This window comes from Alligator mississippiensis, chromosome 7, assembly GCF_030867095.1.
Source record: "Alligator mississippiensis isolate rAllMis1 chromosome 7, rAllMis1, whole genome shotgun sequence".
Classification (NCBI taxonomy): domain Eukaryota; kingdom Metazoa; phylum Chordata; order Crocodylia; family Alligatoridae; genus Alligator; species Alligator mississippiensis.
The window spans coordinates 21,760,845-21,787,761 of record NC_081830.1 but is presented as its reverse complement, the minus strand read 5'-3'; the positions used below and the strand labels follow the sequence as shown (position 1 = coordinate 21,787,761).

Here is a 26,917-nt window from a genome sequence, read left to right as displayed (position 1 = left end):
CTGCCTGAGTCCAGACTTGCAGCAGCCAGGCGTGGGGAAAGGAGCTGGGAGCCAGGGCACACCCCTGTTTCTGGGCATGGGTAGCTGGCATCTGCCCCCAGCAAGAGCAAAGCTGGGGAGACTCTGAGGCACAGCCGGGGTGGAGGGGAAAGCTCAGATACCTCCATCCCAGCACCCCCACTGGAGAGCAAGGGGTCCCATTGCCACCCAGGGGATGGCTAAGAGCATGCAAATCCCAAGTCATTCAGAGTCCTTTTGCTCCAGATGCTAAAGCAGAGCCCTGAGGACAGGGCACCCAGGGCTGGACAGGGTGGGAGGCTCTGATGCATGGGAGAAGCCATACCCCATGCAACAGCACTGACTGCAGCCACCCTCCAGGGCCGCCCTCATGCACAGCTGCCTCCCTGGAGCTGCACTGCACCCCACGCAGATCCCACCCACCCCCATCACCACCAGGCAGGACCCATGTGTGCGGGGAGGCTTTTGTTTAATCACAGAGAACAAGCAGATAAGGCTTGGAGGTGAGGGGCGCAGTCCCCGACACGCAGCTCCATCAGGTTGGATGATGCCACGACCCCATCCATCTGCGGCAAAAGGGACTCATGGTCTCACGACTGTCGCCCGTGCGTACACCTGGGATCCAGCATGGCCCATGGGGTTCCCAACCCATGCTCCAGGGGCTCCCGTGGGGGCTGGCAAGTTGCTTGTTGCATCCCTTGGGGAACGGGCCTTCCCAGGGCTGGGGCTGGAGCAGAGGAAGAACAAGCCGGCCCTGGCTTCAGCGCTCCAGCTGCCAGCTACCTTCCTGGCTGCTGAAACAAGGCACAGGCTGAGAGGTAGCTCCAGTCAGACACAGGAAGGAGGTCTATGTGCCAGGGAGACCCCTGAGGCAGGCCCATCACAGTGATCTCTTGGTCCCTGTTAGTAGGTGCTCCATGGAGGGGATTAAGGCAGGGGACTGGTCCCCAGTGGGAGGTTAAGGCAGGGGACCGGTCCCAGCAAACAGAGCTGGAAAAGCAGAGCTATGTGACCGAGTCAGGGCCAGGCAGGAGGGTTTTTTGCCCAGACAGCGGGGTCCTCCCCTGTCGAGCACCCATCCCCGAGGCAGCACCCAGTGCCCAGAAGCCCCCCGGGGAGAGGAACAGGGCTGCAGCAGGTCCATCCCCATCTCCTCCTTGCTTTCCGTGTCTCCAGGGCCTGTCGTGGCCGGGTCAGCTGGGCCCTTGCCTCGGGCCTGGCTGGAGAAACTGGAGGTGCTGAGGCAGCTTCCTTGTGGTCCCCGCTGGGGCGAGAGGGTGGATGCACTGGTCACACGGGGGCAACGTAATTGCCAGGGAAGGTGCCGAATTTCTGGGTTCTTCTGGACACGCCTGGAGCAGGGGGACAAAAGGATGGACCTGAGGGGTGGCTTGGAGCTTGCCTTGCCAAAACCAGCCCCTTCTGGCTCAGGGGGCTGCCAAAGGTCCCCTGGCCAGTGCTCTGTCCTGCTTGCGTTTCCTGCCCCCCGCAGCCGTCTCTCCCTCCCTGCCCCATGGGTTTCCACGTACCCACAAACCAGCCATCATCACACTGCTGCATGACGTCCACCTGGTCACCCTCACGCAGCTCCAGCTCGTCCTCATTCTGGGGCTTGTACTGGTAAAGTGCCCGGTACCTGCAAGGCACCAGCTGCCCATCAAGCCCTTGGTCCTGCCATGGGGCAGGGCATGGGCTGAGCCTGACATGGCTGCTGCCAGGAACCGCACAGCACCTGGGACATTAGCAGTACCCTGTCCCTGCCTCCTCCCGCCAGCCAGCTCCTTGTTCCCTGCTCCCCAGGGCTGCTTTGCCCCTGAGCGGGGGGTTGCAGTGCCAGGGTGAGAGCCAGGTACGGCTGCCAGTTGCATCCGCTGAGCGCACCACTGTGAAAAGGCCCTTGTTCGGGGGAACAATCCCGACACTGTCCCAGCCCCACACCCCAGGGGGCTGTCTGCAGCCAGCCCGCAGCACGGGTCACTTCACCCGGGCGGCCTGGCTGGCTTCCAAGTGGAGTAGGGGGTCCCAGTTCCCCTCCCTCCCTGTTGTGCCAGCCCCTCCTCTGCTGCTTCTCTGAGAGACGGGGCCACTCGCTGCACTTACCGCGTCCACTGGATGTTGGAGCCATTGCTGGATGGGGAAGCCACGGGGCAGGAGCTGGCAGGTCCTGAGGTCTGGAGGGCAGAGCTCTGCGGGGAGACGGGGGCCCCGACCGGCAAGGAAGGCACCACCGGCTGCTGAGTCTCCTGCAGCCGGCAGGGTGACAGTGGCTGTGGGCTCCTGAGACCCAGGCTCTGGGTGGAGAGCAAGGCAGCACCTCCAGAGGCCAGTGGGAGACTCTGAGGGAGGCTGGGTGATGCTCCAGCATGCTGCAGTTTCGGGGAGCTTGGGAAAGTGAAGCCAAAGTGGCGCGGGGAGGAGGAGAGAGCGGTCCCCTCTGCACCGCGCCGCTGGGCTGAGGGAGAGCCTGAGACCAATGGGGGTGAGGGGCTGGCATGCCAGCTGTTGGGCGCACACCGCTGGAGTGGGGAGCTGGCATGGGCCAGCGGGCCTGGGGACAGAGGCAGGGCCGGGCCAGGGGAGGAGGGGAACTCCTCTGAGGCCTTGACACGCGGCTCCTTCACCACCTGCACGTAGGTAGCCGGGAAGATGCCCTGGCGGTTGGTGCCAGAGATGCGCCCCTCATACCAGTTCTCGTCCACCCTGCGGACCAGGCAAATGCGCTCACCCTGGGGGAGGCAAAAGAAAGGCAGCGGGTCAGGCACCTGGCAGTACCAGGCTCCACCCTTCCCACTCACACCAGTCTAGCCCAGCGTCCACCAGCACCCCAGGTGGGTCTATCCAGCCCAGCCCCTGATATCCTACCCCCCTGGGCTGTCCCGGCCTGCATCCTGCCTAGGGCAGTGCAGAGTCCAGCATGCCTGGCTCTGCAATGCTGAGCATGGAGCGGAGCTTCTGCCTGACCCCTGTCAGTGAGATGCATGGGCCCTGGAGCATGAGGATGGAGGGGCCACGCTCGCATCACCCCAGAGAGGGCCAAACACGCCTTTTTGCAAGGGAATTCAGGGCTGGTGCATGGCTAACCTGGCAGGCAGGAGGCCAAAGCTTGAGCCAGCACTGGAGGGGAGAGCTCAGCCTCTGGGCTATATCCAGGGTCTGTCTATAAGGCAGTTCACCGCCAGTCCAGGAGCTGGGCTGAGGCCCCCCAACTCGTGACAGACATGTAGATGCAGACTGCCAGCCTGAACAGGCTTCGAAGCAGGTCACATCGTGCAGCCCCGCGGTCTGGCACCCAGCAGGCCCCTACCTTACGGAAGGACAGCTCTACCGGCAGGTCCCCTTTGAAGCCGTACAGTGCCAGGGCCTCCCCGTACTCCAGCACCTGGATGGTTGGGGGCTTGATGGGCTTGGGGGCTTCCGTGGGAGGCAGGACCTGTTGGGGAGAGACAGGAGCAAGTGAGTAGAGCCCGTGAGTGACAGCAGTGGTGGGGATGGCTGCCCGGCCTCACAGCTGCCAGGGTGGGGGGTGGAGGCTGGCACCTTCTGGGGACTCCGAGGGTGGGGGGTGGCGGGGTTAGCCCTGCTGGTGCTTCTGCCAGCAATCAATGGAAGGGGAATAGCAGCTGCCCAGTCCACTCCAGCACCGCAGGCACAGCCCAGTTTAGCAAGCCAAGCCTGTTCACCACAGCTGCTCTGTCTGGGAGAGGAAGGGCTGTACAGTACCAGGGATGGGGATGGTGGAACCCCAGGCATGGCTCAGGTCTGAGCAGCATGGTCAGAAACACGTGGCACTATCAGACAGTGGCACAGGCGTTCAGAAGCGGGCACAATCCCAGGACTGGCCACGAGAGGGCGTGCCCTTCTCACTCGCTGGGCCAGCCCCGAGCTGGGCTAAGCTGAGCAGGCCGGTTGGCATGCACCTTGTGGCACTGATGCCCCAGGCACACAGGCATCGTGTTGGGGAAGCAGGAGGCTTGCCTACTCCTCTTTGCCCCTCCTGGACCCTGGTCTGCACAGCGATGCCCCCCCACCCTGCTCACCTCCACGTAGTTGGACGGGAAGATGCCCAGCCTGCCGTGGTGCTCACCCTCCAGCCAGTTCCTGTCCACCTCCTTGTGGATGTAGACAATGTCGCCCTTCTGCAGTGTCAGCTCTCTGCAAGACCATGGGCAGTGTGACCACCCACCGCCACCCTGCACTCCCAGATCCCCACCCAGGGCTCCCGGCTCCTCCAGCGCCCAGGAACAAGGCTGCCTTAGCTCCCTGGTTCTGGCATGTGCCCTGGCTTCTGCCCCCATGTCCGGGAGGTGCTTGGATACCAGGGGCTTTCCCAGCTCCCATGGGTGGGGAATGTCCATGCTGATAACCTGTTGCCCCTTCTCCTATGCCTCACTTTCCAGGCCTCAACCAGCTTCCCTGAAAGCTGAGCTGTGCCCTGAATCCCTCTTCCCACCTGTGCCACTAGCCAGGCTGAGTACTGCGCTGCAAAAAGGGGCGCAGTGAGGGCATCAGGCTGTTCTGCTACTCCGAAGGCAGCCCACAGCCTTGAATGGGTCCAGGTCGCTTTGGCTGGGGAGTGGTGAGTGGCTGGATGTGGCACGGGCCACAAGGTTATCACATCTGCCACTGCCTCTGGAGATGGACCTTTTTGCCCCTGAACTCCTGTAAAGCTGGGGGCTGTTCCCTTTCCTGGGAGAGACCCTATGGGGGGTGGGAGGAAGACGAGGTCCCTGCCCTCTGCACAGGCCCCCAAACGTGCACCCTGGGCTGCCCCACCCCACCAGGAGCCACTTACTTTGGGGACTCAGCTTGGAAGTTGAACTTGACACGAGCGGCTTTCATCTGCACGAGTGGGTGAGGAGGGAAACGCCATGAGACATACGAGCAGGGGTCCAGGGTGCCAGCCTGCTCTCCCCAACACCTGCCCCACAGGGCTCCACCCAGGGCTGTGCCTGCCACCACCTGGGCAGCCACTGACTCCCAAGGCAGACCCAGAGCCCACCTCTTGCTTGGTCCCAGGGCTACTGGAAGGCCTGGAGAGAGGCTGCACCCATTACCAACTTGCTGCCCTCTCTCCCCTCTTGTCCTCCTTGCCCTCAAGTGGGCACAGCACCCCCTGTGCATGCTCCACAAGCCCCCAGCAGACACAGGCTCTTCAGGACCTGGCTGTGTCTCACCTTCTTCTCCTCTCTCTTCACTGGCCCATCCAGCTCAGCCAGGGCCTGAACCCCATCAGCCAAAGAGCTGTTCCCAGGATGCTGCGGGGAGTCTGCGGAGAACCAGAGAAGCGGGAGGTTACGTGTGGGAAGGGCATGGCACCAGTGACACAAAGCCCTGGCAGCTCTGGGGCGGGGGCTGGAGAAGGGAGCAGGGAGAGGGGCTCCAAGAAGGACAGGCCAGGCCAGGCCAGGCCAGGCCAGGGCGAGGGGACCCTGCAGTCCCCCCAGGACACACAGGCACATACCTTTCCAGGTGGGCGAGCTACTCCAGTCCACCGGGGCTAAACCCAGGCCCCCTCTCTCCATGCTGGGGCTGGCAGGTGGGTAGCGTCGGGCAGCCAGCGGGCTCTGCCCCAAGGCTGGGTCAGCACGGCGGGCGCACTGTGGGCTGCTGCAGGGGGAAGTGAGAGGTGCTACAGGAAACCCCACACAGCTAGGTCTTCCCCAACCAGCTTCAGCAAGGGCTCCTTGGGCTCAAGGTCACCCTCCAGGCAGGCTCCACATCCCTACCCCTGTGCACATGCAAGCTCCACAGCTGAAACACATCATCCCCTGCCCCGGGCCCTAGCAGCTGCAAGACGCCACAGGGCATGGGGTGCAGTGACTAGTGTGGGGGCTGGGAGCCACGACCCCTGGGTTCTGCCCCAGCTCTGGAAAGGGCATGGCTAACCTGGCAGTCACGGTTGCCTCTTTATAGGGGTGTGGCGATTAGGGTGGTGGGGCAGGAGGCAGGACCCTGCTGTACCCAGAGGGACAGTCTGGAGGTGCCAGGCAGGTTCCAGCCCCTCTGAGCAGCTGGCACCACAGCTTGAGCCATCTCCCTCCCCAGCATGGGGGTGCTGCCAGGAGCAGCTTGCACAGGGTACTTTACAGCTGGGTTTCATTTCCCCACCCAGCCCAGCCCGTGGAAACCCAGCCAAGGGCCTGCGAGCGCCGACCCAATCACAGGAGCCGCTGAGGGGGAGTTGCCAGGCCGCACGCAGCGCCAACCTGCCTGCCAGAGCCACAGCCCCGGTCCGCGCCAGACCCCTGCTCCCCTGCTCTTCCCTTCCTGGTGCCGGCCCCTCCTTCCACCCTGCGTCCAGACACGACTCCTGGGTTCCTGGGCAGCTCTGGGATGAGGAGGGGGCGGCAGAGGGGGCTGGGAGCCAGGACTCCTGGGTTGCGCCCCAACACCAGGAGGCAGGAGTAGAGATCAGAGCTGGGGGGCAGACCCAGGACTCCTGGGTTTCATCCCAAGCTCTGGGAGTCACGTGGGGCCTGGGTTCCTGTCGTGCCCGTGCCCGTGCCCCAGCCCCATCTATCTCCCTGAAAGCAGACCCCTGGCACCAGAGCGGGTACAAAGTCTCCTTCTGCCCCAGCAAGTGGCCCCCTGCCCTGCTTTGCAGGAAGCAGCAAGGAGCTGGCAGGAAAACAGCCCTTGGCTAAACTTTAACTTTGTCTCAAGAGCTCTTAAAAGGGCAACACCCCCTGCCCCCCTCCCCCCCCCCCCACACACACCCTGGGGGGAGCACCCAGCTCTGTGCCCCTGCTCCTGCCCTGCTTCTCTCCTGACTCATTTCTGCACCACAGCCCCCAAGGAGGAAACCAAATGCAAGGCACAGGTCCTTGTGGGCCCCTCATGTCCCCTGTTTACAGTACGACCTACAAGAAGTCCAGCACATGCTTCCTAGACTCCTGGCTGCAGGTGCAGAGCCTGAGGCTCCTCAGGGAAATCTCCTGCGGTTTCAGCTCTAACCCTTACCCCCTTGATGGAGGCTGAATGAGCCACTGGTTGCAAGAGGGGAACAGGCCCAGGTCCCCCACACACAGCTACCTCCTTCTGAAGGACAGGCTGGGAACCCAGTGCAAAGGTACCGGCTCAGTGTGGAGCTGGGCTGGGCAGGATGCTGTCCCCAAGCAGCGAGGCCCTGTGCTAGGGGACAGCACCCGGTGAGGGGCAGGCCTGACAGCATGCAGCCCCCATGGGCAGCCATGCTTGCCCGGCACTGCACACACCCTGGGCCTCCCTTCTGGAGGGCTGCAGCACCCACGGGGCAGCATGCTCACATGTATATAGGTGCCCGGCAAGCCCTTCCCAGCCCCAGGGAAGCAGCCGTGTTGAAAAGCAGCCCACTCTGGGTGCGGCTCCGAGTCCCGTGCTGCCTGTCTCTGTCCAGAGGTCATTTGCCAGCCAGCGCCCTGTTACACCCCTGCCCACGGCTGCTACGCACAGCACCACGTCCCGTCCCACCCCACCCCACTGACGCTCTCAGACCCCTTCCCAAGGGCCCCAGAGCACAGGCAAGAGGCCATCATGCTAATCAGCCTCCTCTCCTCTCCTGTCCTGCTCCCTCCTTCCAGGCTCCACTCCTTCAGCTCCTCCTTCACCCGCTTCCTCCCTCTCCCCACTCCCGGCCTCAGCGTCTGCTGGCGCTCCCCAACCCAAGCTGCTTGGGGGATGACGCCTGCCCCACCTGGGCAGGGGCCTGTGCCCACCCTGTGGCCCCTCACCCTAGCCCTACTCACCGGCTGGCAGAGGCCGGGGCAGGGGAGCGGGCAGCCAGCACCTCCGGCGTGCGCTGCGGGGAGAGGGGAAGAGGAGATGAAGCATCCAGGAGGCTGAGCCTGGCGGGAAGCGAGGGAGTTGGACTCCTGGCAGAAAGGAGCCAATAAAGAGCCAGCCAGTGGGGAGAGCCGGCCGGCTGAGCCCAGCAGCAAGGAGAGCCAGCCCCGGGAGGCCGGGGTCCTAGCGTCCAACAGCCCGGCCAGGGCAGTGACAGGCACAGGCTCCCACACTCCCAGAGCCAGGGGGCACCCGCTGGGTGGACAGACAGATGAACAGAGCGCTAGACTGCAGCTGGTGTGAATCAGCTCAGCCCCAGGGGGTTGGAAGAAGACAGACAGACGGATGGACGTAGAGCCAGACCTCAGCTGGGGTGAATCAGCACTGCTCTCTGGGATAGGGGCAGGGGTCTGGTGGGCAGACAGAGGGCCAAGCCCCAGCTGGCATGGATCAGTGGGGCTGGGGGGAGGCAGGAGGACAGACAGATGGATCAGGCTGGGACAGACAGACAGGGCAGATAGGAGGAAATGACTGATTTGGAGCATCCTGGAAATGCTGTGCTGGAAATCGATCCTGCTGCTGACCAGACCAGGGGGAGGGGTGGGGGAGGGTGGTTCAGGGGGCCTGGTTGGGGCAGTTGAGGGCTTTGAGACTGGTTCTTCCTATTGGGATGAGGGTGGAAGGAAAGGAGCAGGAAGCGTGGACAGACAGACAGGCAGCATCTAGGTGCCGAGATCCTGGGGTCACAGTTGCCATACAGGCACCACACATGCTTTCTGGAGGTGAAAGGCCCCCAGTAGGCAGAGCCTGCCTGCCCATGCCAGCTCTGCCCCCAAGCACCCACTGCTGTGCCAAGGGGTGGTGGGAAGGACCTGGCTCTGGGGACGCAGGAGGTGAAGACACTGGCAGCTGGGCTGGGGACCCAGCCCAGTAAGGTGTAACCTGGTCCAGCTGCCCTACCATGCGCAGGGTGCCCCCACCTTGCCAGGCTGCCGACGGGCCTCCATGGCTTTCATGTCCTTGTCCAGCTGCCTGCTCAGCTGCTCCAGCTCCCTCTCCAGCTGCACCTGGGGGGCAGGCAGAGGCCGATCATCACTTGCCAGGCACAGCTCCTGGCACCACCAGCGGCACAAAACACAACACTGACATGGGACACTGCCAGGGGAAGCAATCGTTTGTATGGCCATGGGGTGCTAGTCTCAGGGTTAGGTCCACACAGTGCAGGGCTGCCCCAGTAAGGAGGTGCCAGGGTACCATGGTGTCAAGGGCAGAGATGCCTGGCTCCCAACAGTAGGGACACCATTGCAGAGGGGAGGGTAATGCACACCACACAGTCCAGAAAAGGGCAAGGGCCCCTGGCACCAGAGATTTTGCCACTCCCCAGCATGGAGATCCTAAGGTACCCCAGGGCAAGGCAGCCATGGGTGCAGTGGAGCTGTGCCAACCCCGGCACCTCTTGCCTGCATGGCACAGCCCTTTGCTCACAGCCTGCAGCAGGACGCTTGACCTCCCGGGCTGGGGAGGGGCCTGGAGACAGGAAACAACAAACTGCTGGCTCCATGGAAGCCAGTAAACACAGCTGCAAGCCCCCGAGCAAGGGCCCGGGGCCCATGCAGGGAGCGGGGCCTAGCAGCCTGACCCACCCTCCCACGCTTGGACTCAGAGGCAGCAGGCACATGCAGGGGGATGGAAGTGGCCTGCCCCACACCTGCCCTGTGGCCTGGCACTCACCTCGATGGGCTGGGATGGCGGGCGCCGCTCCACAGGAGACTCTGCCAGGCGCTTCCTGGGCTGCAAAGGGACGGATCAGCATTGGAGCCCTGTGTTGCCCGTGGCCCCGCTGCCTGCCCTCCACGGAGCCCACTGACCCTTCTGCTGCCCCTCTCTTCCCCATCCCATGGGGTCAGGTGTCCTGTCTGGGAGGGGGTCTGGTGCGAGAGGCAGACACACCCACAGGGCTGGGGCAGGCAGTGCCCACATGGTCTCACAGTACTCCTAGGACTGATGCAAAGGGCAGTAGCTTCTCCCTGCTGGGTGTGATGGAAGCTGGGCACCCCTGGCTGGGCACCTCCTCTCTGCCAGCCTACACATGTGCTCATGCTGGGAGCGGCCTTGGGGCCTCCACAGCTGCAGCAGAGAAGCTCTACTGCATCCCGGTGTAAGGCAGATGGGGCCTTGCACTGAGGAAGAAGGCAGCAGCCTTGGTCTGGCGGGAGAACCATCTCCAGAGGTGGCTATGGCAAGGGCTGGAGCAGGGGGAGAAGACCCCAAAATCCAGGATGCCCTGGGGCCAAAGGCCCCCCAAGAATCCTTACCAGGCTCCCAGTCTCCAGCTCCTGCAGAAACTGGTACCAGCTGTCAGCACTTCCTGAGCCGGGCTCTGCTGCCTGGGGTGGGACAGAGTGAGCCACCTGAGCACGGTCCTGCCCTGGGGCCCTACCTGCCCCAGCCTTATGCTACACAGGGTCCCAGAGCACACCTACATGCCAGCATCCAGCACGTGCATCCCACCAGCCAGCTCCAGGCTGCCCAGGGCCTCGTGTGCCCAGCCACATGCACATCACATATGCACACACACCGCTGAACAGATGCATGCACAGCCTGATCCCTGCACACATGTGTACCGGTGCGAGGCATGCGCACACATCATGGCCACACTCCTGTCTGCCTGCAGTCACACTGTGCATAGCACCTCTCCCAACGTAGTCAGGTACTATCACGCAGGGACAGCTTGGGGCCCCACTCAGGGGATGGATCCAGCATGGATCCTAGTGTGCCCCCACCCTGCTCCTGAGAGCCCCAGGCCCTGTGGGTCCTAATGGCCCGTGGGGATCCTTGAACAGGGAAATGCTGCGTCCTCCCGCCATGCCTCCACAGTCCCCAGCCCAGACCCGGCTGCTGCAGCAGGGCAGGGGCAGGCTGAGAGCTCCCAGCCTCGGCCCCGGGCAGTGCCTGGGGGGAGGCTCCTCACCGGGGCAGGGTGGTCGAGAACAGATGACTTCCCAGGCTCATAGTCAAAAATGCTCCTGGGCTCCATTGCAGCCGCATCACAGCCCCTCCTGTAGGGGGGCAAGCCGGTGAGCAGGGGCTGCCCACGACCAACACCGAGCAGACTCCAGCAGCGTGGCTGAAGTCCAGGGCACCCTCTCTCACTGGTGCCATCTGCCATGGCAGCGTCCTCCCCCTCCTACAGCATGCCTGCCTGCTCCCTGCTCTTCCCAGCCCTGGGGGGATTGGCAGGAGCCACAGGCTGCCCAGGTCACTGCTGAGTCCGTAGCAATACTGCTTGTGTCTGATTCCCAGCTGGCTTCACCCCAGCATCCAGTGGGGAGCAGGGCAGCACTCAAGGGGCTGCTACAGACACGAACACTTGCCCTGTCACATCCTGCCAGCACTGGTTTCTGCTGATGCAACTGGACCTGAGGACTGGGACAGCGGTGCGTGCTGGGCAAGCGAGCGCTGAGGGGTCTCAGCACCACGGCTTTCAGGGCCACGGCTGTAAGGCAGCGTTATCCACAAGGGGGCACCCGACAGCTGCAGAGACCCACCAGGGAGGGTCCCTGGAGGCAGCGGGTGCAGAGACCGGCGTCTCGGCCTGCAATGCAAGGGCTGTGCCATGGCTGAACAGGCCTCCCCGCTGCGGGCAGGAGCGTTCAGCCCCAGTCTGATGCCATCAGTGCCCTGCTCAGAGACAAGGGCTACTGCTGTCCCCATCTGCAGGGGAGGCACACAAACACACTTTGCTCTCCACGCCGGGCGAGAGGTTATCATTAGAGGAGCTCCTATCCTGGGCTCCAGGGACAGACCCCCACCCCCGTTTTGGGAAGCTGTGATGGGACCAGCCTGCCTGGACACATAGGGAATGAAACCCCAAAGGGGACAGGACAATGCTCCCTCCCACCCCGTGTGGACCCCCCATGCCCGCACTCACCAGTCCAGGCCGTTCTGCAGCGTCAGGCCCTTTCCCGCAAGCCCCGGAGGCTGCAGGTCTGGTGGGGACAGAGACAGTCAGGTCAGGTGCCAGTGCAGAAAGGGCTTCAGGACAGATGACCTGATGCACAGACCTATGGACAAGGGAGTCTGCAGCCCCCCGGCACTCTTCCCCTGGAGCCCAGCCCCTGCCCTAGCTCACCCAGCATGCAGGACACCCCTCCAGGGGTGTCTCCTGTACAGTCCCCAAGCTCTGCCCAGACCCACATCCCCCCCAGCAGACCCCAGGGCCCACCTGTGGAGCTGCGGGGGGACTCCCAGTCCAGCTGTGGCTCTGCAAGGAGGAGAATGGCATGAGCAGTTTTTCCAGGGAGCAGGGGCCCCAGTGCGCCAGCACATGCAGACTACAAAGGGATCAGCCCCTCCATCTGGGCCCCTTCCTACCCTGGGATGTGGCCTCCTTCCCCCAGCCCAGTCAGCAGGAGACGAGAGACCCATCCCCAGCTGGAATCAGGCTGTCCCTGGCCCAGCTCACAAGGGGTTTTGGAAGCCAAGACGTGGCCAGCGACAGGCGCAGAGGAGGGGCGTCTGTGCGTGCCTGAGGAATCAGCCTCTGAGCTGTGTAGCAGGCTGAGCAGACACGTGGCGGGGAGCTAGGAGCCTGAAAGGCCCCCACACACCAAAGGCAGGAGGAGGCAGGTGCAGCCACATTTGCCCCTTCCAAGAACATCTTACCCGAGAGCTTGCCATGGATCTGCTGGAACATGCTCCGGTACCAGTCCCGCGGCTTGTCCACACTCTGCCCAGGGGAGCAAACACACCAGGCATCAGCTTGGGAGCAAGGAGGGGAGCAGAGAGCTAGAGCAGGCCAGAGTGCCATCACTGGGGTGATGGCAGGAGCACACACCTGGCTCCAGGTCCAGCTGGATTAACCGTGTACCCCAAACACCCACTCCTATGGCCCCATGCCCCTTGGATCCAGGCTGGGGTGCTGCCACTAGCAGCCCCTGCCCTGCTCCTTACAGCACAACCGCCTCCCCAAGCATTGCACTGGGAAGGTGGGATCAAAGCATCCCTGCACCCCAGCTCAGCCCTGGGTCTCCAGGGGCTGCTGAGATCGACTTACAGATCGTGAGGCAATGGGCATCCCCGTCTCATCCACCGGCCCGATGCCATCGTACTTCACCCAGCGCTTGTTCTTCCTCTTACTGTCCTTGGTCCACGTGGCCGACCAGTCGGCTGGCCGGGGGGCCATGGCAGGCACCCGTGCCATGCCGTTCTCCATGGGGTGACGTGCAGGGCCAGCCGGGCTGGGCCGTGGCAGCGTGGAGGTGCCTGGTGCCTTCAGCTCTTTGGCAGTCCAGGTTTGGTACCAGTCACTCTCTGAAGGAGACACAGGGCTTGTGGGCTATGCAATGCCAGCAGGGTGGACTGCTGGACCCACGGCCCCATGCAGCTGCTGGACAGACAGCCATGGCATGGCCCTACCCACCACCAACATCCTGAAAGCACCCTGCCCATGGCCCTGCGTAGGGAGCTCAGCTGGGTGCAGATGGCAGCCCAGAGAAAGGCACCAAGGCAGCCCACTGGGATGTGAGACTCAGGCAAGCCCCAGTGGGCACCAGCAATGGGGCTGGGGTTTGACCCAAAGGGGAGTCTCCTGGGGCCCTCCGGGAAGAAGGCGCCTGGTCATAAGCCAACGCCATGGAGTGCTGTGCCTTGGTAGTTACCAGAGCTCCTTGGGGCTGTCCCCCACTGCTCAGGGGTGCTGTGGCACACCGTGCGTGGTGCTGTGTCATGGAAGTCGAAGTTCAGGGTGTTGGAGCCACCATCCTGGATCATGGGCACCTGCAGGGAGGGAGACCATGCATGGGCTGCTCTGAGAAGTGCGGATGGGCACCAGTTGGCCCCTCCACTTGCAGTGCGAGGTCCTGGCCACCCTGCAGCCACCCCCTGGAGCCAGGGGAGAGAAGTCCAGCCCCTGCCTATAGCGCAGCCTCTGCTTTGCAGCCCCTGATGGTCGCCCTGGGCAGCTCTGGTTGCTGCCCTGCTCATCCAGGCCCTCCCCCTTGGGGTAAGCAGTGCCACCATCCCTGTCGCCAGGGCTGGGCACGCTGCCCCCGACCAGCCCTGCTCACCCTTGTCACTCGGCAGCGCAGCGGGGTCCATGTAGGCTGTGGCGTGGACGTGGCCCTGGGAGAAGCCAGGGGGCTGGTGGCGGACAGCTCCTTCTGGAGGTGGGGCGGGATGAAGTCATCCAGGCTGAGCCCCCGCAGGGAGCTCGGTGCCCCAGGGGCCTGCAGTGAGGAGAGGCTGGAGGCCGAGGACCCATTGCCTGCTAGGAGGGGGCTCCCCATGGCCCAGGGGATGTCCTGCAGGGAGGCAGAGCAGAGCGGGGGTTTGTGCCTGGCTTCACCCCTGACCCCCAGGAGTAGCATCTGCCCTGCTCCACCAGCCACAAGCAATACCGCATGCCAGCAGGAGGTGCTCAGGCTGCCAAGGGCCCCTCCTTGGCTCAGACCCTCTCCCCAGTCTGCAGTCCCCTGCACCCGGCTGCAAGAGCCACCGCTGCTGGGGAAACTGAGGCATGAGGCAGGGAGGAGACTTGGCCACAGCAGTACTTGGGAGAACCCAGGAATGCTGGCTCCCAAGCCAAGATCTGCTGGGATTTGTGCTGTCCCAGCCTCGGGCCAGGGCAGGGCTACTCCCAGCAGATACTCTTATCTAGGCTGGCTTCAGCTGAGGACCTCCCAGTGCTCCCCAGGGAGCCCGCTTCACAGCCCAGCCCTGGGGGAGCGCTTCCTGTTATTCACAGGCGGACCCCAGTAACAGGAGAAGCTGTATGAGGTCAGCCCAATCTACACTCACCCGTGGGGACCGTAGTGTCCCGGAGCCACCAGCTGGTGATGCCATCTCTGTTTCATCTGGGCCGGAGCAGTAGCAGGGTGGCTTGCACAGGACCTTGAGACACAGAGGGAGGGAGCGTGACTGCGGTGCCCAGGCCAGCTGGGACAGGGGCTCCCCATGGCCTCTTCTCTGTCCCCACACACAGCCAGCCTTGCTGCTGGTGGGTGGGGGGCATGGCAGTGCAAGCTGGGGACAGTGCCCATGGCTCCAAGCTGATGACCCATCAGGGCTGGAGGTGCAGCCCCTGGGGTGCCCATAGGGGCTTGGGAGCAAAGCAGGCACCCTGAGCATCCTGTGCTTGGGCTCGCTGCATGGGAAGGCTTCAGTGCTCCTTTGAGGAGAAAGGCAGCTGAGCGAGAATCCTGGTCCTGGCTCTGGAGACCCAATGGGGTCCTGTCCCCGAGAGCAGGAGACAACCCCCCTGGGCATGGTGATGAGGGGGTGGGACCCTGGCGAGGCCAGTGCCTGGCCCCTTTCCCCAGCCAGCCAGCCAGCCAGTCAGTCAGCCAGCCGAACATTGTGTCCAGACTTTTGCTGCTGTTGTGACGATGCCACAGCCTGGTATTCAGCCCTGAACAACGGGCTACAGTCTGAGCAGCTGCCCGACTGCTCTCGTGGGAGTGGTGCGGCCGCCGGGGCACCACGGGGTTAACAGCGGGGGCTGGGTACAGCTGGTGCCCAGGGGGGTGAGGGCGCCATTCAGTTCCTGACTGCTGGGCCCATGCTGGGCTGCAGACGGACACGCAGACAGACAGATGGGCCAGAGCTCTGCAAGACGAGCCCTTTTTGGTCTTGTTTGGGGACCGCCCTCCAGCCCCTGCCTGTTGTCCCCCACCCAGTCTGAGCAGGGCAGCGCTGGACCCCGGCTGACCACATCAAAGTGGGCTGCCCTGATGGGGCCTGATCCTGTGCCTCTCTGGTGTCATTTGCAGGGGGCCTGCTGACCCCAGTCCCCAAGCAGCGAGGGAACCTCTCTCATCCCTGGTTGCCTCCTCCGGTACACCCAGATGAGGGCTGTGCCAGCCAGCTCTTCCTCCCAGGCCAGCCCACCTCCCTCAGCTTCATCCCACCACCCCACAAAGCTGGGCTAGAGCACGGGTTGCAGCAACGCAGTCCTTTTGGCAAAGGGGGGCGAGGCGTCCTGCAGACAGATGCTAGCCCTGCAATCTGAGGAGGAAATACACTGTTCCCAGGCATGTCCAGCCAACAGAAACAGGGTGGCTCACATGGTTTTCAGCCCAGCCCATGTGCGCTCTGCATGGCCTTAACCCCAGAGCTGCTGGGTTCACACACTGGTGCACAGCGCACATTCCTCGGCACACGCCTCTCCCCTGGGACCGAGGCTGGGAAATCCCCGAGGTGAGTGACAGACCAGTGCTCCTGGCAGGAACACAACCCTTCTGGACAGGAGCCCTGCTGGGGAAATAACAGGCCTGTGACACTTCTGACACAACACTGAGGTGCCCGGGTGGCGCTGGAGGGTGGGATGATTTTGCCCGCCAAACCTGCAGTTCGGCAAGCGGAGCTGAGTACATATGCATGTGTGTGCATGCTGGGGGCCCAGGGATCCAGGCATTGCTGTACACAAACCACAAAGGAGTGCCAACATATAAAAAGCTCTTTGTCCTGCGCCAGCCCCTGGAATCACGGGATCACAAACAGAAACAGATGAGCCCTCCCCACGTGCCTGTGCTGCTATCCCTGCAGTTTACACAGGGAAATTGGGACACCGAGAGAGTGTCTCCCACGCTCACACGATGAGTCAGTGGCCCAGCTTTGAAGAGAACCCAGGAGTCCTGACCCTCAGCCTCGCAGCCCGAGCAGCAGACCCGCAGGCTGCTCCAAACCATGGCATTGTCTCCCCCTGCAGCGGTGTGACACTTCCCACGACCAGCCCCGTTTCCAGTGTCTTCTGACTTTGCCAAACTTTAGCTGGTTGGGCTGAACTTTTCCACAGCGGATGCCTGCCTCGAGCTGCAGTGGAAAATGTCACTTCACCGCAGCACTGGGGCCATTTCCAAGAACAAGGCTGGTGGGACACGTGCTGCGATACCCACCTGAAAAACTTCTGGGAATCTGACATGTTTTACAACCGCTCTGGCATGTCCCCATGATCTGGAGCAGAGACTTGAACTCTGGCAAGGAGCGAGAGGCAGCTTTTGTGTCAGGGATGTGCCTTTTGCTTGCCCCTGTGAAAATCCGCCTACAGCTGGCCCAGTCGCGAGCCTCCAAGAGGCGGCCGCTGCATGTCTCCGTTGAGACTTGCTAGGACTTTGCAGCTTAATTCCCTAACGATTCCGTCTGCCCTGGACACGCTCCAGCCCGGAGGAGGATTTTCCCTGCTCTTGCAAGTCCTGTCAGATCCAGATCCTGGCAGTGCCAATGCTATGAACAGGGTCTCTGTCCCCCCTGTGTGGCCTGCCCAGTCAAGGCAGCGTGGAGGAGGAAGCTGAATACGGGGGGGATGCTACTCAACTCACAGGGGCACCATGCCAATGCATTCATGAGCACTGCCCACCCATAGACTATCTACGCTGATAGGAAAGCTACCTAACCCATCTGTCATGTGTGGGAGCAGACCTCTGAACTCCATGGCATTTTGGGGGGCATCTATTTCTCAGTCATGGTCTGGAAAAGCCCTGTACCCACCCACCCACCCACCCACCAGCAACTACACTCCATCGCTTCCTCTCTCTGCACCAGCTTAGCAGCTCAGTGTGAGAGCAGGGGGAGCAGGGGTGCTGCGGGTTTGTATCTGGCTCTAGGCTTGCACCCCACAGCTTCACCCTCTCCCTTGGGCCCAAGTCTCTCTGCTTCAGCCTGGTTCCCAGCCCCAGCTGGGCTGCTAGCCCTTTCCCCCTGCCTGAGGCTGGTATGGGGGAGCTCTGGGGCATCCTCATGTGCCAGCTCCCAGCAGAGGGAGATGGGCCCTGGGGAACACTATATTTGTCCAGCATCTGGGCCTGGATGATGCCTCCTTCATACCTGGGACCCAGCTTGGGCTAGGGAAGGTCTCAGGCATTGCCAGGGCACAGCGCGGAGAATGAAGCACATGGAAACCACATCAAAGGGGAGCATGATCGCCCGCCCCTTTCCAGTCTGTGCTTGTGCCCTGGCACCGTGGCACTGAGCACTGCCTTGCCAGCAACACATCCCAGTAGCTGGGCCATGCTCACCTGCTCCCCAGCCTGTGAGAAGCCGCCCCTCCCTCTGCCCCCAGCACCCCTGTCCTGTCAGTGTGGAAGGTCGCCCGTGGCTGGAGGAGAGGGGTGCGTTGTTAGGAGGCTCATGGCCCAGCTCTGGGGCTGGGGTTAAGCACTTCCAAGTGCTGAGACGTGCAAATATTTCCACGCCCCACCGTGCAAACACTGCCGAGCAAGGCAGGGCCGGAGGGGGGGGAGCAGGAACAGCCTGTCCTGTCCGAGCAGGAGAACAATTTTGGAGAGGAGGGAAGAGCCCACCAGCGAGGAGGCTGATGGGATGAGTCACCGCAGTGCTGGCTGCCTTAGTGGGCCCTGGCAGGGCACCAGGGCCGGGAGAAGGAGGGGTGCTGACAGGGAAGAGGGGGAGCATCCCAGAGCATCTCCCAGTCCTCTGACCTTCCCACGGCCAGGCAGGGCCCCTCCCTGGCTTTGCCACCCCCTGCCCAGAGATAAGCACTCAGCTCAGCAAAGAAGTGGGAGCCAGGCCTCCCGGCTCTATCCCCAGCCCTGGGAGGGGAGTGGAGTTTAGTGGATTAGAGCAGTGGGAAGAGAGGCTGGAAGCCAGGACTCCTGGGTCTTGTTCCCAGATCTGGGAGGCACGTGGGGACCCAGGGATGACAGCAGGGAGGGTCAGGGAGCTTGCAGGCCAGCCCTCGCCCGTGCATTTCTGTTGAGAGCTGCTACAGGGTTGTGGAGGGGAGATGGGATTACCTGCAGCTCCAGAGGTTATCCTTGAGGGTCTTGCTGCTCCAAGCAGGACTGTGCCTAGGCTGGAGAGGCAGAAGCCACAGTGGAGACCAGCTTCAAGCAGAACGGCTTGGCCACACCTGGCGTGCAAGCAGGAAGGGATTAGAGGGAATAAACAACACAGCACTCGGCTGAGACCTCGCAGTGCTTGGCACACGCTGCTGCCTCCTTGCACACGGTTGGGATGGGGCCCTGCCCAACGACTGTCTGTGCCACGGGGATAGCGTGCGTCTAGAACCACACACCACCTGCCCACTCCTGGCTTGAGCCCTGCTGCAGGAGAGACCCCGCCGCACCTCACCCAGGCCAGTATCACCCTCCACCACTGCATGGCACCAGCTCTGCACCCTAGTGCCTCCAAGGACTGCATTGCACTGCACCCACCCAGCCCAGCACTGCACCCCACCAGCACTGCACCCCACCACCTCCAAACATTGCACTTCACCCCCACCACCTCCAAACATTGCACTGAACTGCACTGCACTCCACCCAGACCAGCACGGCACCCCTACCACCTCCAAACACTGCACTGCACCCCACCCAGACCAACAGTGCACCCCATCACCTCCAAACATTGCATTGCACTACATGGCACCCCACCCAGACCATCAATACACCCCTACCACCTCTAAACACTGCACTACAGCCCACCCAGTGCAGTACTGCACCCCCTAGCCTTCAGGCTCGGCACTGCACTGTACCCAGCTCAGCACTGCCCGCAACATCTGCAAACACTGCACTGCACTACACTGCACCCCACCCCTGCCAGATACTGCACTGCACCCAGCTACAACCACCCCGTTGCCCCCTGAACCCAAACCACCCCCCTTGCACCCAACTGCGCTCACCCCAGCACCCCACCCAGTACTGGGGTACTGCCAGTACCTCACTGCTGGGCTTTCTGACTCCCAGTCACCCTGGCTGACCCCGCCCCAACCTGATGGTGGGGATCAGGAAGCAAGCAATTAACCCTTTGCTGTCCACCTTTTACAGCTGTAGACCTGGAGCCCCATGCCCTCCTGCCTGCACGGGCTCAGAGCAGACGGGCCACCCCCAAGCCAGCAGCTACCTCTCTCCCTTGGGTGGCAGCTCCCGGCTGCCAGCGTGTCCCTCCCAGGCTTGGTCCCAGGCTCCAGCCTCTCTGCCGAGCCTGCCTTTGTTGCAGGGCAGGACGAAGGCATGTGTGGGGGCAGAGGGGAGATTCTTCCTCCAGAAATAGCCTGGGCCCGTTCCAGCCATCAGCCAGATGGGTGCCCGGGCACAAGGCCCTGCCCGAGTCCTTCCTCCTGGCCTTGCTCTCTGGCTGGGGAAAGGGCACCCTCCTCACCCCACCCCACCCCACCCCACCCAGCTCCCAGAGGCTTTGGCACCGAGCGAGACATGCCAGGTCCAAAGTACCCACTGTGTGACACGATGCCCACGCCGCTCCCACCACACCGGTAGTGCCATGTACCCCCTGGCGCCAGCCAGCCCCTCTCGTGCAAGGAGCCAGCGGGAGGTTTCTCTCCCGCAGCACCTGTGTGCCCTGTCCCTGCCCCGCCAGGTGTCCGCTCCGCCTGGCCGCGGGCTCCCTCCTCCGCGGAGCCTACCTGCGCCGCCGGCCCCGCTCCGCGCGCTGCCCGCGCTCCCGCCGCCCGGCCCGAGCGGGCTGGGGGCGCGCTCGCATGGGCACGCCCGCTCGGCTCGGCTCGGCTCTCCCTCGCTCGCTCGCACATAGGGGCTGGGCTCACACTTGCACACTGATGGGCACACGCACGTGGGTGGGGCTTTTGCACATGCACACACTGATGGTCACGTGTGCGCACCCCCCCCCCCCGCGCCACTGATGGGTGTGCGTACACACACACGCACGGCTGGGCTCAGACACGGGCTGGGCTCACACCCACAAAGGTTTGAGGCTTCGTTCTCTCTCTCACACACACGCACACGGGCTGGGCTCACTCACACATGCATGCAGGTTGGACTCGCGCATGCACACTGGTGGGCACACACACACACATAGTGAAGGGCGTGCACGAGCCCACACACACACTAATGGGCACAAATACACACACAGGTTGGGCTCACACATACTGACAGACATGTGCATGCACACATTCACACACTGATGGGCACAAGCATTGATGGACATGCACACACACTGATGGGCACACAGGTTGGGCTCATACACTGATGGGCATGCACATGCGCACACACACATTCACTGGTGGGCACACAGGTTGGGCTTACACACTGATGGGCATGCACATGTGTGCACACTGATGGGCACAAACACACAGGTTGGGCTCACACATATAGACATGTGTGCACACACTGATGGGCACAAACACACATTGATGGCAGGCACACACACTGATGGGCACAAACACACACACAGGTTGGGCTCACACCTACTGATAGACATGTGCACACACACCAATGGGTACAAATACACATTGATGGGCACACAGGTTGGGCTCACACACTGATGGGCATGCACGTGTGTGCACACACTGATGGGCACAAACACACAGGTTGGGCTCACACATATAGACACGTGTGCATACACTGATGGGCACAAACACACACACAGGTTGGGCTCACACATACTGATAGACGTGCACACACACCGATGGGTACAAATACACATTGATGGGCAGGCACACACACCGATGGGTACAAATACACATTGATGGGCAGGCACACACACTGATGGGCACACAGGCTGGGCTCACATACATATTGATGGGCATGTGCACATGAGCACACACACACTGATGGGCACAAACACATTGATGAGCATGCACACACACACAGATGGGCACACACATGGGTTGGGCACACACTGATGGGTGCACATACACACACACACAGGCTCAGGCTGGGCGCTCTCACACATGCACACACAGCATGGGTACACACAGGAACAGGCATGGGTACGCAGGCAGGCACATATCTCCTGCACACACGTGCCCCTAGGCAGGGCCTGCTTGGCAGCAGGGGGTCAGCATCTTGCTGCGTCAGGCCCACTGGTCCCTCTGTTGGGCAAAGGCAGCTCTAGAAACAGCCATGCAAGTCTTGCCACAGCCTGCTTGAGCCCTGCCCTGTAGCCGGTAGTCCCCAGGGCCCGCTGTGCTGGGCCTGGGCATGGCACCGGGCTGAGACGCACCCCTCTGCCCCCGCAACTGCTCACATTGGAGCCTGGCTTTGTACCCTTCATCCTGGGGACCTGCCTGCCACCCACACATGATCCACCCCCACCTTACTCCTGCATCTCTTCTTGCGTCCCTACTGCCTCTGAAGGGGTATGTAGCAGGGGCCAGCTAGAGCAAAGACCCTGCCTCATCGCATCGCCCATCTCCCTGTTCACAAGTGTCTTGAACATCTGCGGGTAGCACATTGCCAGCCAGGGAGCTGAGCCAGCATCCTGCAGAGCAGAGGTTCAGGAAGAGCCTGGCCAGTCAGGGCAGAGAGTGAGAAGAGAAGCTGGGTATTAAGTGGTGCTGGGACTGGAGGTTGCTCGCTTGAGCGGAGAGGGGAATATTTCCACCCTGCTCTGGATGCGTGGGGATTTACAGCTAGGAAGCAAGGACTCAGCCCTGGTGCTGGTGGGGGAAGAGCTGTGCAGACCTATTACACAGCTCCAGCCAGGAAGGGATGAGATTGCGTGATGGAAACAGCTTGGCCGGGCCAGCCGGGGCTGTTATCTCACAGTTTTCCTTTAGTTTGTTCCAGCCGATCCTGGCTTCCACCCCTGGGCGGTGGCAGCTGACTGTCCAGACAACAAGCAGCGTGGGGCAGTGAGGCAGGCCCTCGTACCAGTCCTGTGCAGTGCATCGCCAGCTCTTTGGGTCTGATTTCCTGCCTGTCCATGCCCTGCCCAGCTCTGTGTCCAACCACGCTGACCTGCCTTCAACTTTGCTCCCTGGCTTTGCACCTGTGTCCACTGCCCAAGGCCTGTCCTTTCTCCCTACAACACACCCAGTTGGGCACTGACCTGCACTGAGGCTGACAGCATGCTTGGTTCCCCTATATATACCAGGATAATGCAAGTGGTCGCTCCTCCAGCTGGACCTACTGTGGGCACCTCTGGCCACTTCCTTCTTGAGCAGTGTCCAGAGCTCCTCCGTCACCACAACCACCGCCCTTCCTGCTGCTGAAGGAAATGGGGTAACGCCGGGCCTTCCTCAGCTGCTTTCTCCCTGCCCCGAGGCTCACTCTGCCTAGAGCCACATTAAGATGAGCAGTACAGGGTTTCCAGCAGCACTGCACTAGCATGGATGCTCCCAGGGCGGCTGCAGGCCTGCTCCACCCCTGGGACCATCAGCCAGGCCTGAAAACCAGCTGAACATGGTCATGCAACACCTGCCTTGGACACACAGGGGAGAGCCAGCACAGTCCAGGTGGGGGACTGCTCTCTGGTCCTTGGCACCACTGAGCAGGGGAACCAGCTTGGAAGGGAAGCTGGGGCAGAGGAGGGATTTCCAGGAGGAAAGATTTGCACAGCACAGCCTGCAGTGCCATGCAGCCCTGGCAGGTGCCCTAACTGGCCTCTCCTTCCAGTGACATCCCTACCCCAGGGAAGGCTCCTGGGGCAGGGGAAGAGAAGGGAAGGGCCACCCCATGCATCCTCCGGCCATCCCATATCTGCTCCCAAATGGCTTCCATGCAACAGTGCAGCATCCTAGAGAGCTCCCAGGTGTCCTCAGGGAGCAGGTTGTGTGGACTTCAGCAGGACCCGTGTCCCTACGGGAGCACACGCACGACGCACTCTGACTCTGGGACATGGAGAACCTCCCCGAGCTTTTCTTCACAAGAGCAGCGAGCTCAGGTTACTGCCCTCACCCAGTCCGGGCCTGCTCGAGTGAGAGCAGCCATTGTGCGGTCCAACACATGAGCCACCCGCTCTGCTGCTGGCATGTCCTGTGGTGCCAGGTCCCCCCTCCCCTCCCCTGGAATCCAGGGCAGGGCCATGCTCCAGCCCTTCGGAGATGCCAGGATAATAAAAGTGGCATTACCATAAGCTGGGCTGTTACAGGATCTGGCACCACAAGCGTGCCAGAGTCGCCTCACATGTGATGTCCGTGGAAGGGGTGGCCAGGCAGCAGCACTACCCTCTAACTAGGGGGTTGGTAGTGAGTCTGGAGCACCTACAAGCATCCCCGGTGGCTGCAAGCGAGGCAGCACAGGTACCACGAACACCTGAGATGTGGCCAAGACACGGCTGAGTGCCTGCCACCGGGAACCATGCTGCTATGACTTGACCTGTGCTAGTTAGGTAAAACTTGGCTCTGGTGCTGCAGCTCACCTCTGAGGGCAGTGCAGAGTGAAGGGCTGGAGCGGCATGGTGCCGGAGGGGCCCCCCAACCCAGCATTGCTGGAACAGCAGCACTCAGGGCCTTGCACAAAGGGAGGAACCAGCCTGACGGCCCCGAGAGCTGGGCTGAGCGACGTGGATGCCTTTAAGGCACTAGGGCTGCTCCAGCCAAGCAGGCTAAGGCTGGGTGAAGGATTCACAGCCCTGTGACTCAGACGTGCCCAGCAGCCACGCCACATTGCAGGGCGAGGGAATGCCTCAGGGAGCAGAGTTCACTACGGGGCTTCCTGGTACTCACAAAGCCAAGGAAGTCCCTGGGAAAGCCAGAGCCTGCCACAGAAGAGGGCCTGGCTGACTTCCACCAGCCCTCTGTACCATAAGACCTGCATGCTTTGAACCCACGGTTTCTTTCCTTTGACTGCCTGCCTCCCTGCCACCCACACCAGCAAGGGACAAGCTGAATCTGGTTGTAGAAAGGCTCAGATTCCTTGCCTTCTGCCACAAAATCACCCCACCTGCCACCAACCCCCAGAAGCAGGCCACCAGCCTCTGCCTATAATGCTGCCACTGGACCCACATGAGGCTGCTATTGGCACAAGGCAAAACCCGCTTGGCCTAAGAAAACCTTCAGGGTTGATACAGCATTGGTGTGATGCTGCAGAAACCTTTCATGAGTGTGATGCTGCAGAAACCCCATGACAGTGGTCATGCCTTAGGCGCTGGCAGTGGTGTGTGCATTTGGTTAAGCAAATTGTCTTTGCCTGGAGAAGAGGGGCCAGGGCACCTCCTGCTGGATTCCTCACACCATGGCAATGTGCAGAAACATTTCCGTGGGAGAGCAGGGGCAGGGGAAGAAGCAAGCCAAGAAAACCAACAGCAACTATAGATATGCCAAAAGAATGACACACCGGAGACAGTGTGTTCCCATGCAGGAGGTAGCATTTCTAGCACAGGACCATGGCCATTTGTAATGGGAAAGGAGCTGGCACAGCCCTGAGGTCTTGCCCTCGCACATCCCCTGGTGCAACCTGCAGTAAACTGTTCAGTTATAGTCCAAAAGGCTGAAAGCCATGTGTGGTGCCAGACCACTCCCTTCCCCAGCACACACAGAGACAGCTTCCAGGGGGTACACCCCCTGCCAGGCCACACACAGGTACCTTGAGGGCAGGGTATTGATAGGGGGGGTCTTCCCTGGAGGGTCAGGGCCTTCACTCCTCACAGGTCAGCAACCAGTTAATCGAAGGCATTCCTCTCCAAGGTTTGCTAAGTGACCATTGCTGCCTGCTGAACGGTGCAGACAAGCTGGCTCCTCTCTTGCAGTGGCCCATGTCAACTCTGGCCAGGGATGGTGTGAGCATAGAGCCATGGCACAGCAGGTCCTGGTCTGGGAGTAGGACCCCCTCACTGAAGCACTACTGAACAAACCAGCATCACACTACCACCACCTTGAGAAGTGCTGACAAGCAGTACAGAGCAGATGTGACCCCCTGAACAGAGCAAGTCTGCCGTTCTCGGTTCAAGATCAACCACCGCCTGCACTAGTGGTAACACAGAGCAGGGCAACGGTCAACAAGAACTGGCTGTGTCCCTGCGGCACACTCTGCTTGGGGAATGTATCTCATGCCATTCACTGCATTGTAGCCACCCAACCCAAAAGGGGCCGCTAGCTTGCGCAGTATGCCCATGGAGGTGTTCAACCCGGAGCGTGAAAGGTCAGAGCCCAGCTGATGTGGTTAAGGTATGTCAGCTTCCACACCTGATGACACACGAGGCTCAGATGTGGCTGCATCACGTAGAAATGGGCTTCATCTCCCAGCCTGAGGAACCAGGGCCTCCAGCACAGTCCAAAGCAGGACTCCAACTCACATCCCTGGAGCCAGAGCAAGGTACCATGCAGGAGGTCTCAATGCAAGGGCTGCAAACAAGGGGCTGGTGGCTGTGGCCACCCCATCTTGTGGCAGGGCATCTCAGGTTGCCAGCTAGTTGAGAAAGGTTGTAAGAGCCAAGGAAGCTCCATCCCAGACCTCACTGAGAACAGCCATGGTCTGGAGATCCAGAAGAACCTTCCCCTCCGAGCCAGCTGCCGTCAATCTGCTCCCCGTGCAGCAAACATCACCACAGCGAGGTAGCCGCTTGCAGGCGGCCTGCCCAGTGCGAGGGCTGGATTCCCACAGTGGCTGGCTGTGGCGCAGCCTTGCTGCACTGGTGAGGTGGCTCCAACCCCACAGGCAATCCCCACCACACTTGCAACATATGCGCGGACCCAGCTCACCTCCCCAGCTCCTGCTTGCTTGGTGGCCTCTGCCTTCCAGCTCTTTTTGTGGGCGTACAGCCTCTCGCTCTGCCCGTGCCAGCCGATCCAAGTGCGTCCTTTGGCTGCTGATAAATATTTAACACGCAGGCAATGACAGAATTCACAAAGGTCGAGTGTTTCGTGTTTGCTCGGCAGTGGGCGCCAGGCCTGCTAGCATCGATTAGATAGCACTCCTACACAGCAGCAAGTCTGTGCTTGGAGTGCCACAGCCCATCTGCAACAGCAGCAGGCCCTTCTGGAGCAGGCTGTCAGCCCAGGGCTCAGAGCGCTTCAAAGCTTCAGCCAGCAGAAGGGAGGCACAAAGGGGCTGCGACTTCCCCCACGTGGCAGAGTTTGGAATAGAAGCCAGGAGTCCCAGCACCCAGCAGGGACAGCTGCAGAGAGGTGCCCTGGCTTGAGCATAGTCTAAGAGCTTCCTAGCAGGTCCCTGCGGGTAACAGGCTTCCAGGCTGGGGGAGGCAGTGCTACTTCCTATTACATGAATTGCTACAGTGCCTAGGAGCCCCAGCCTGCTGCTTCTGCTCTGGCCGCCCTCTGTGGCGGCCAGGAAGCAGGCAGCACGGCTGAGCATGGGGCCTTTGGTCCATGTCTCACCTCATAAAAAAGCCATGACACCTAGGAATAGACAGCTGCAGCAGTTGGGCTGGCTCCCCTGGGTAAGGCATCCCCTGCAAGGTGCTGCTTTCTGAACCCCACTCACCTGTAGGGAAGGAGGGCTCGCTTCAGTATTTTGAGGGACTT

The 26,917-nt window shown here is 61.8% G+C and overlaps 1 protein-coding gene across 3 annotated transcripts; it reads right to left on the bottom strand.

Moving 5' to 3' along the window:
• Positions 1–470: 470 nt before the first annotated feature.
• SORBS3 (sorbin and SH3 domain containing 3) lies at positions 471–26,220 on the bottom strand. Of its 3 annotated transcripts, none has more exons than XM_059730718.1 (22): positions 26,135–26,220; positions 18,531–18,646; positions 14,578–14,670; positions 13,848–14,081; positions 13,440–13,557; positions 12,836–13,092; positions 12,445–12,508; positions 12,005–12,043; positions 11,711–11,768; positions 10,751–10,838; positions 10,095–10,166; positions 9,511–9,570; positions 8,760–8,846; positions 7,743–7,795; positions 5,480–5,625; positions 5,193–5,284; positions 4,811–4,857; positions 4,056–4,170; positions 3,323–3,448; positions 2,119–2,744; positions 1,548–1,654; positions 471–1,370 (listed from the first exon to the last, which is right to left on the bottom strand). In XM_059730718.1, exons 3-22 carry the CDS (start codon positions 14,620–14,622, stop codon positions 1,309–1,311), a joined length of 2,496 nt encoding a protein of 831 aa, XP_059586701.1. In that variant the 5' UTR covers positions 14,623–14,670; positions 18,531–18,646; positions 26,135–26,220; the 3' UTR covers positions 471–1,308. The 3 variants fall into 3 exon arrangements, with proteins under 3 accessions (XP_059586701.1, XP_059586700.1, XP_059586702.1); XM_059730717.1 differs by lacking the exon at positions 26,135–26,220 and adding an exon at positions 20,156–20,241; XM_059730719.1 differs by lacking the exons at positions 13,440–13,557; positions 14,578–14,670; positions 18,531–18,646; positions 26,135–26,220 and having other exon boundaries at positions 13,848–13,963.
• Between the last annotated feature and the right edge of the window lie 697 nt (positions 26,221–26,917).

What these genes read in the sequence shown, in the direction of transcription:
- SORBS3 (XM_059730718.1), bottom strand. Translation starts at nt 14,622, where the DNA reads ATGGCATCACCAGCTGGTGGCTCCGGGACACTACGGTCCCCACGG. An exon ending in GATCCATGGCAAGCTCTCGG is followed by an intron (nt 12,044 to 12,444) that starts GTAAGATGTTCT and finishes TCCTCCTTGCAG; the next exon opens with AGCCACAGCTGGACTGGGAG. An exon ending in TGAAGAGAGAGGAGAAGAAG is followed by an intron (nt 4,858 to 5,192) that starts GTGAGACACAGC and finishes CCACTCGTGCAG; the next exon opens with ATGAAAGCCGCTCGTGTCAA.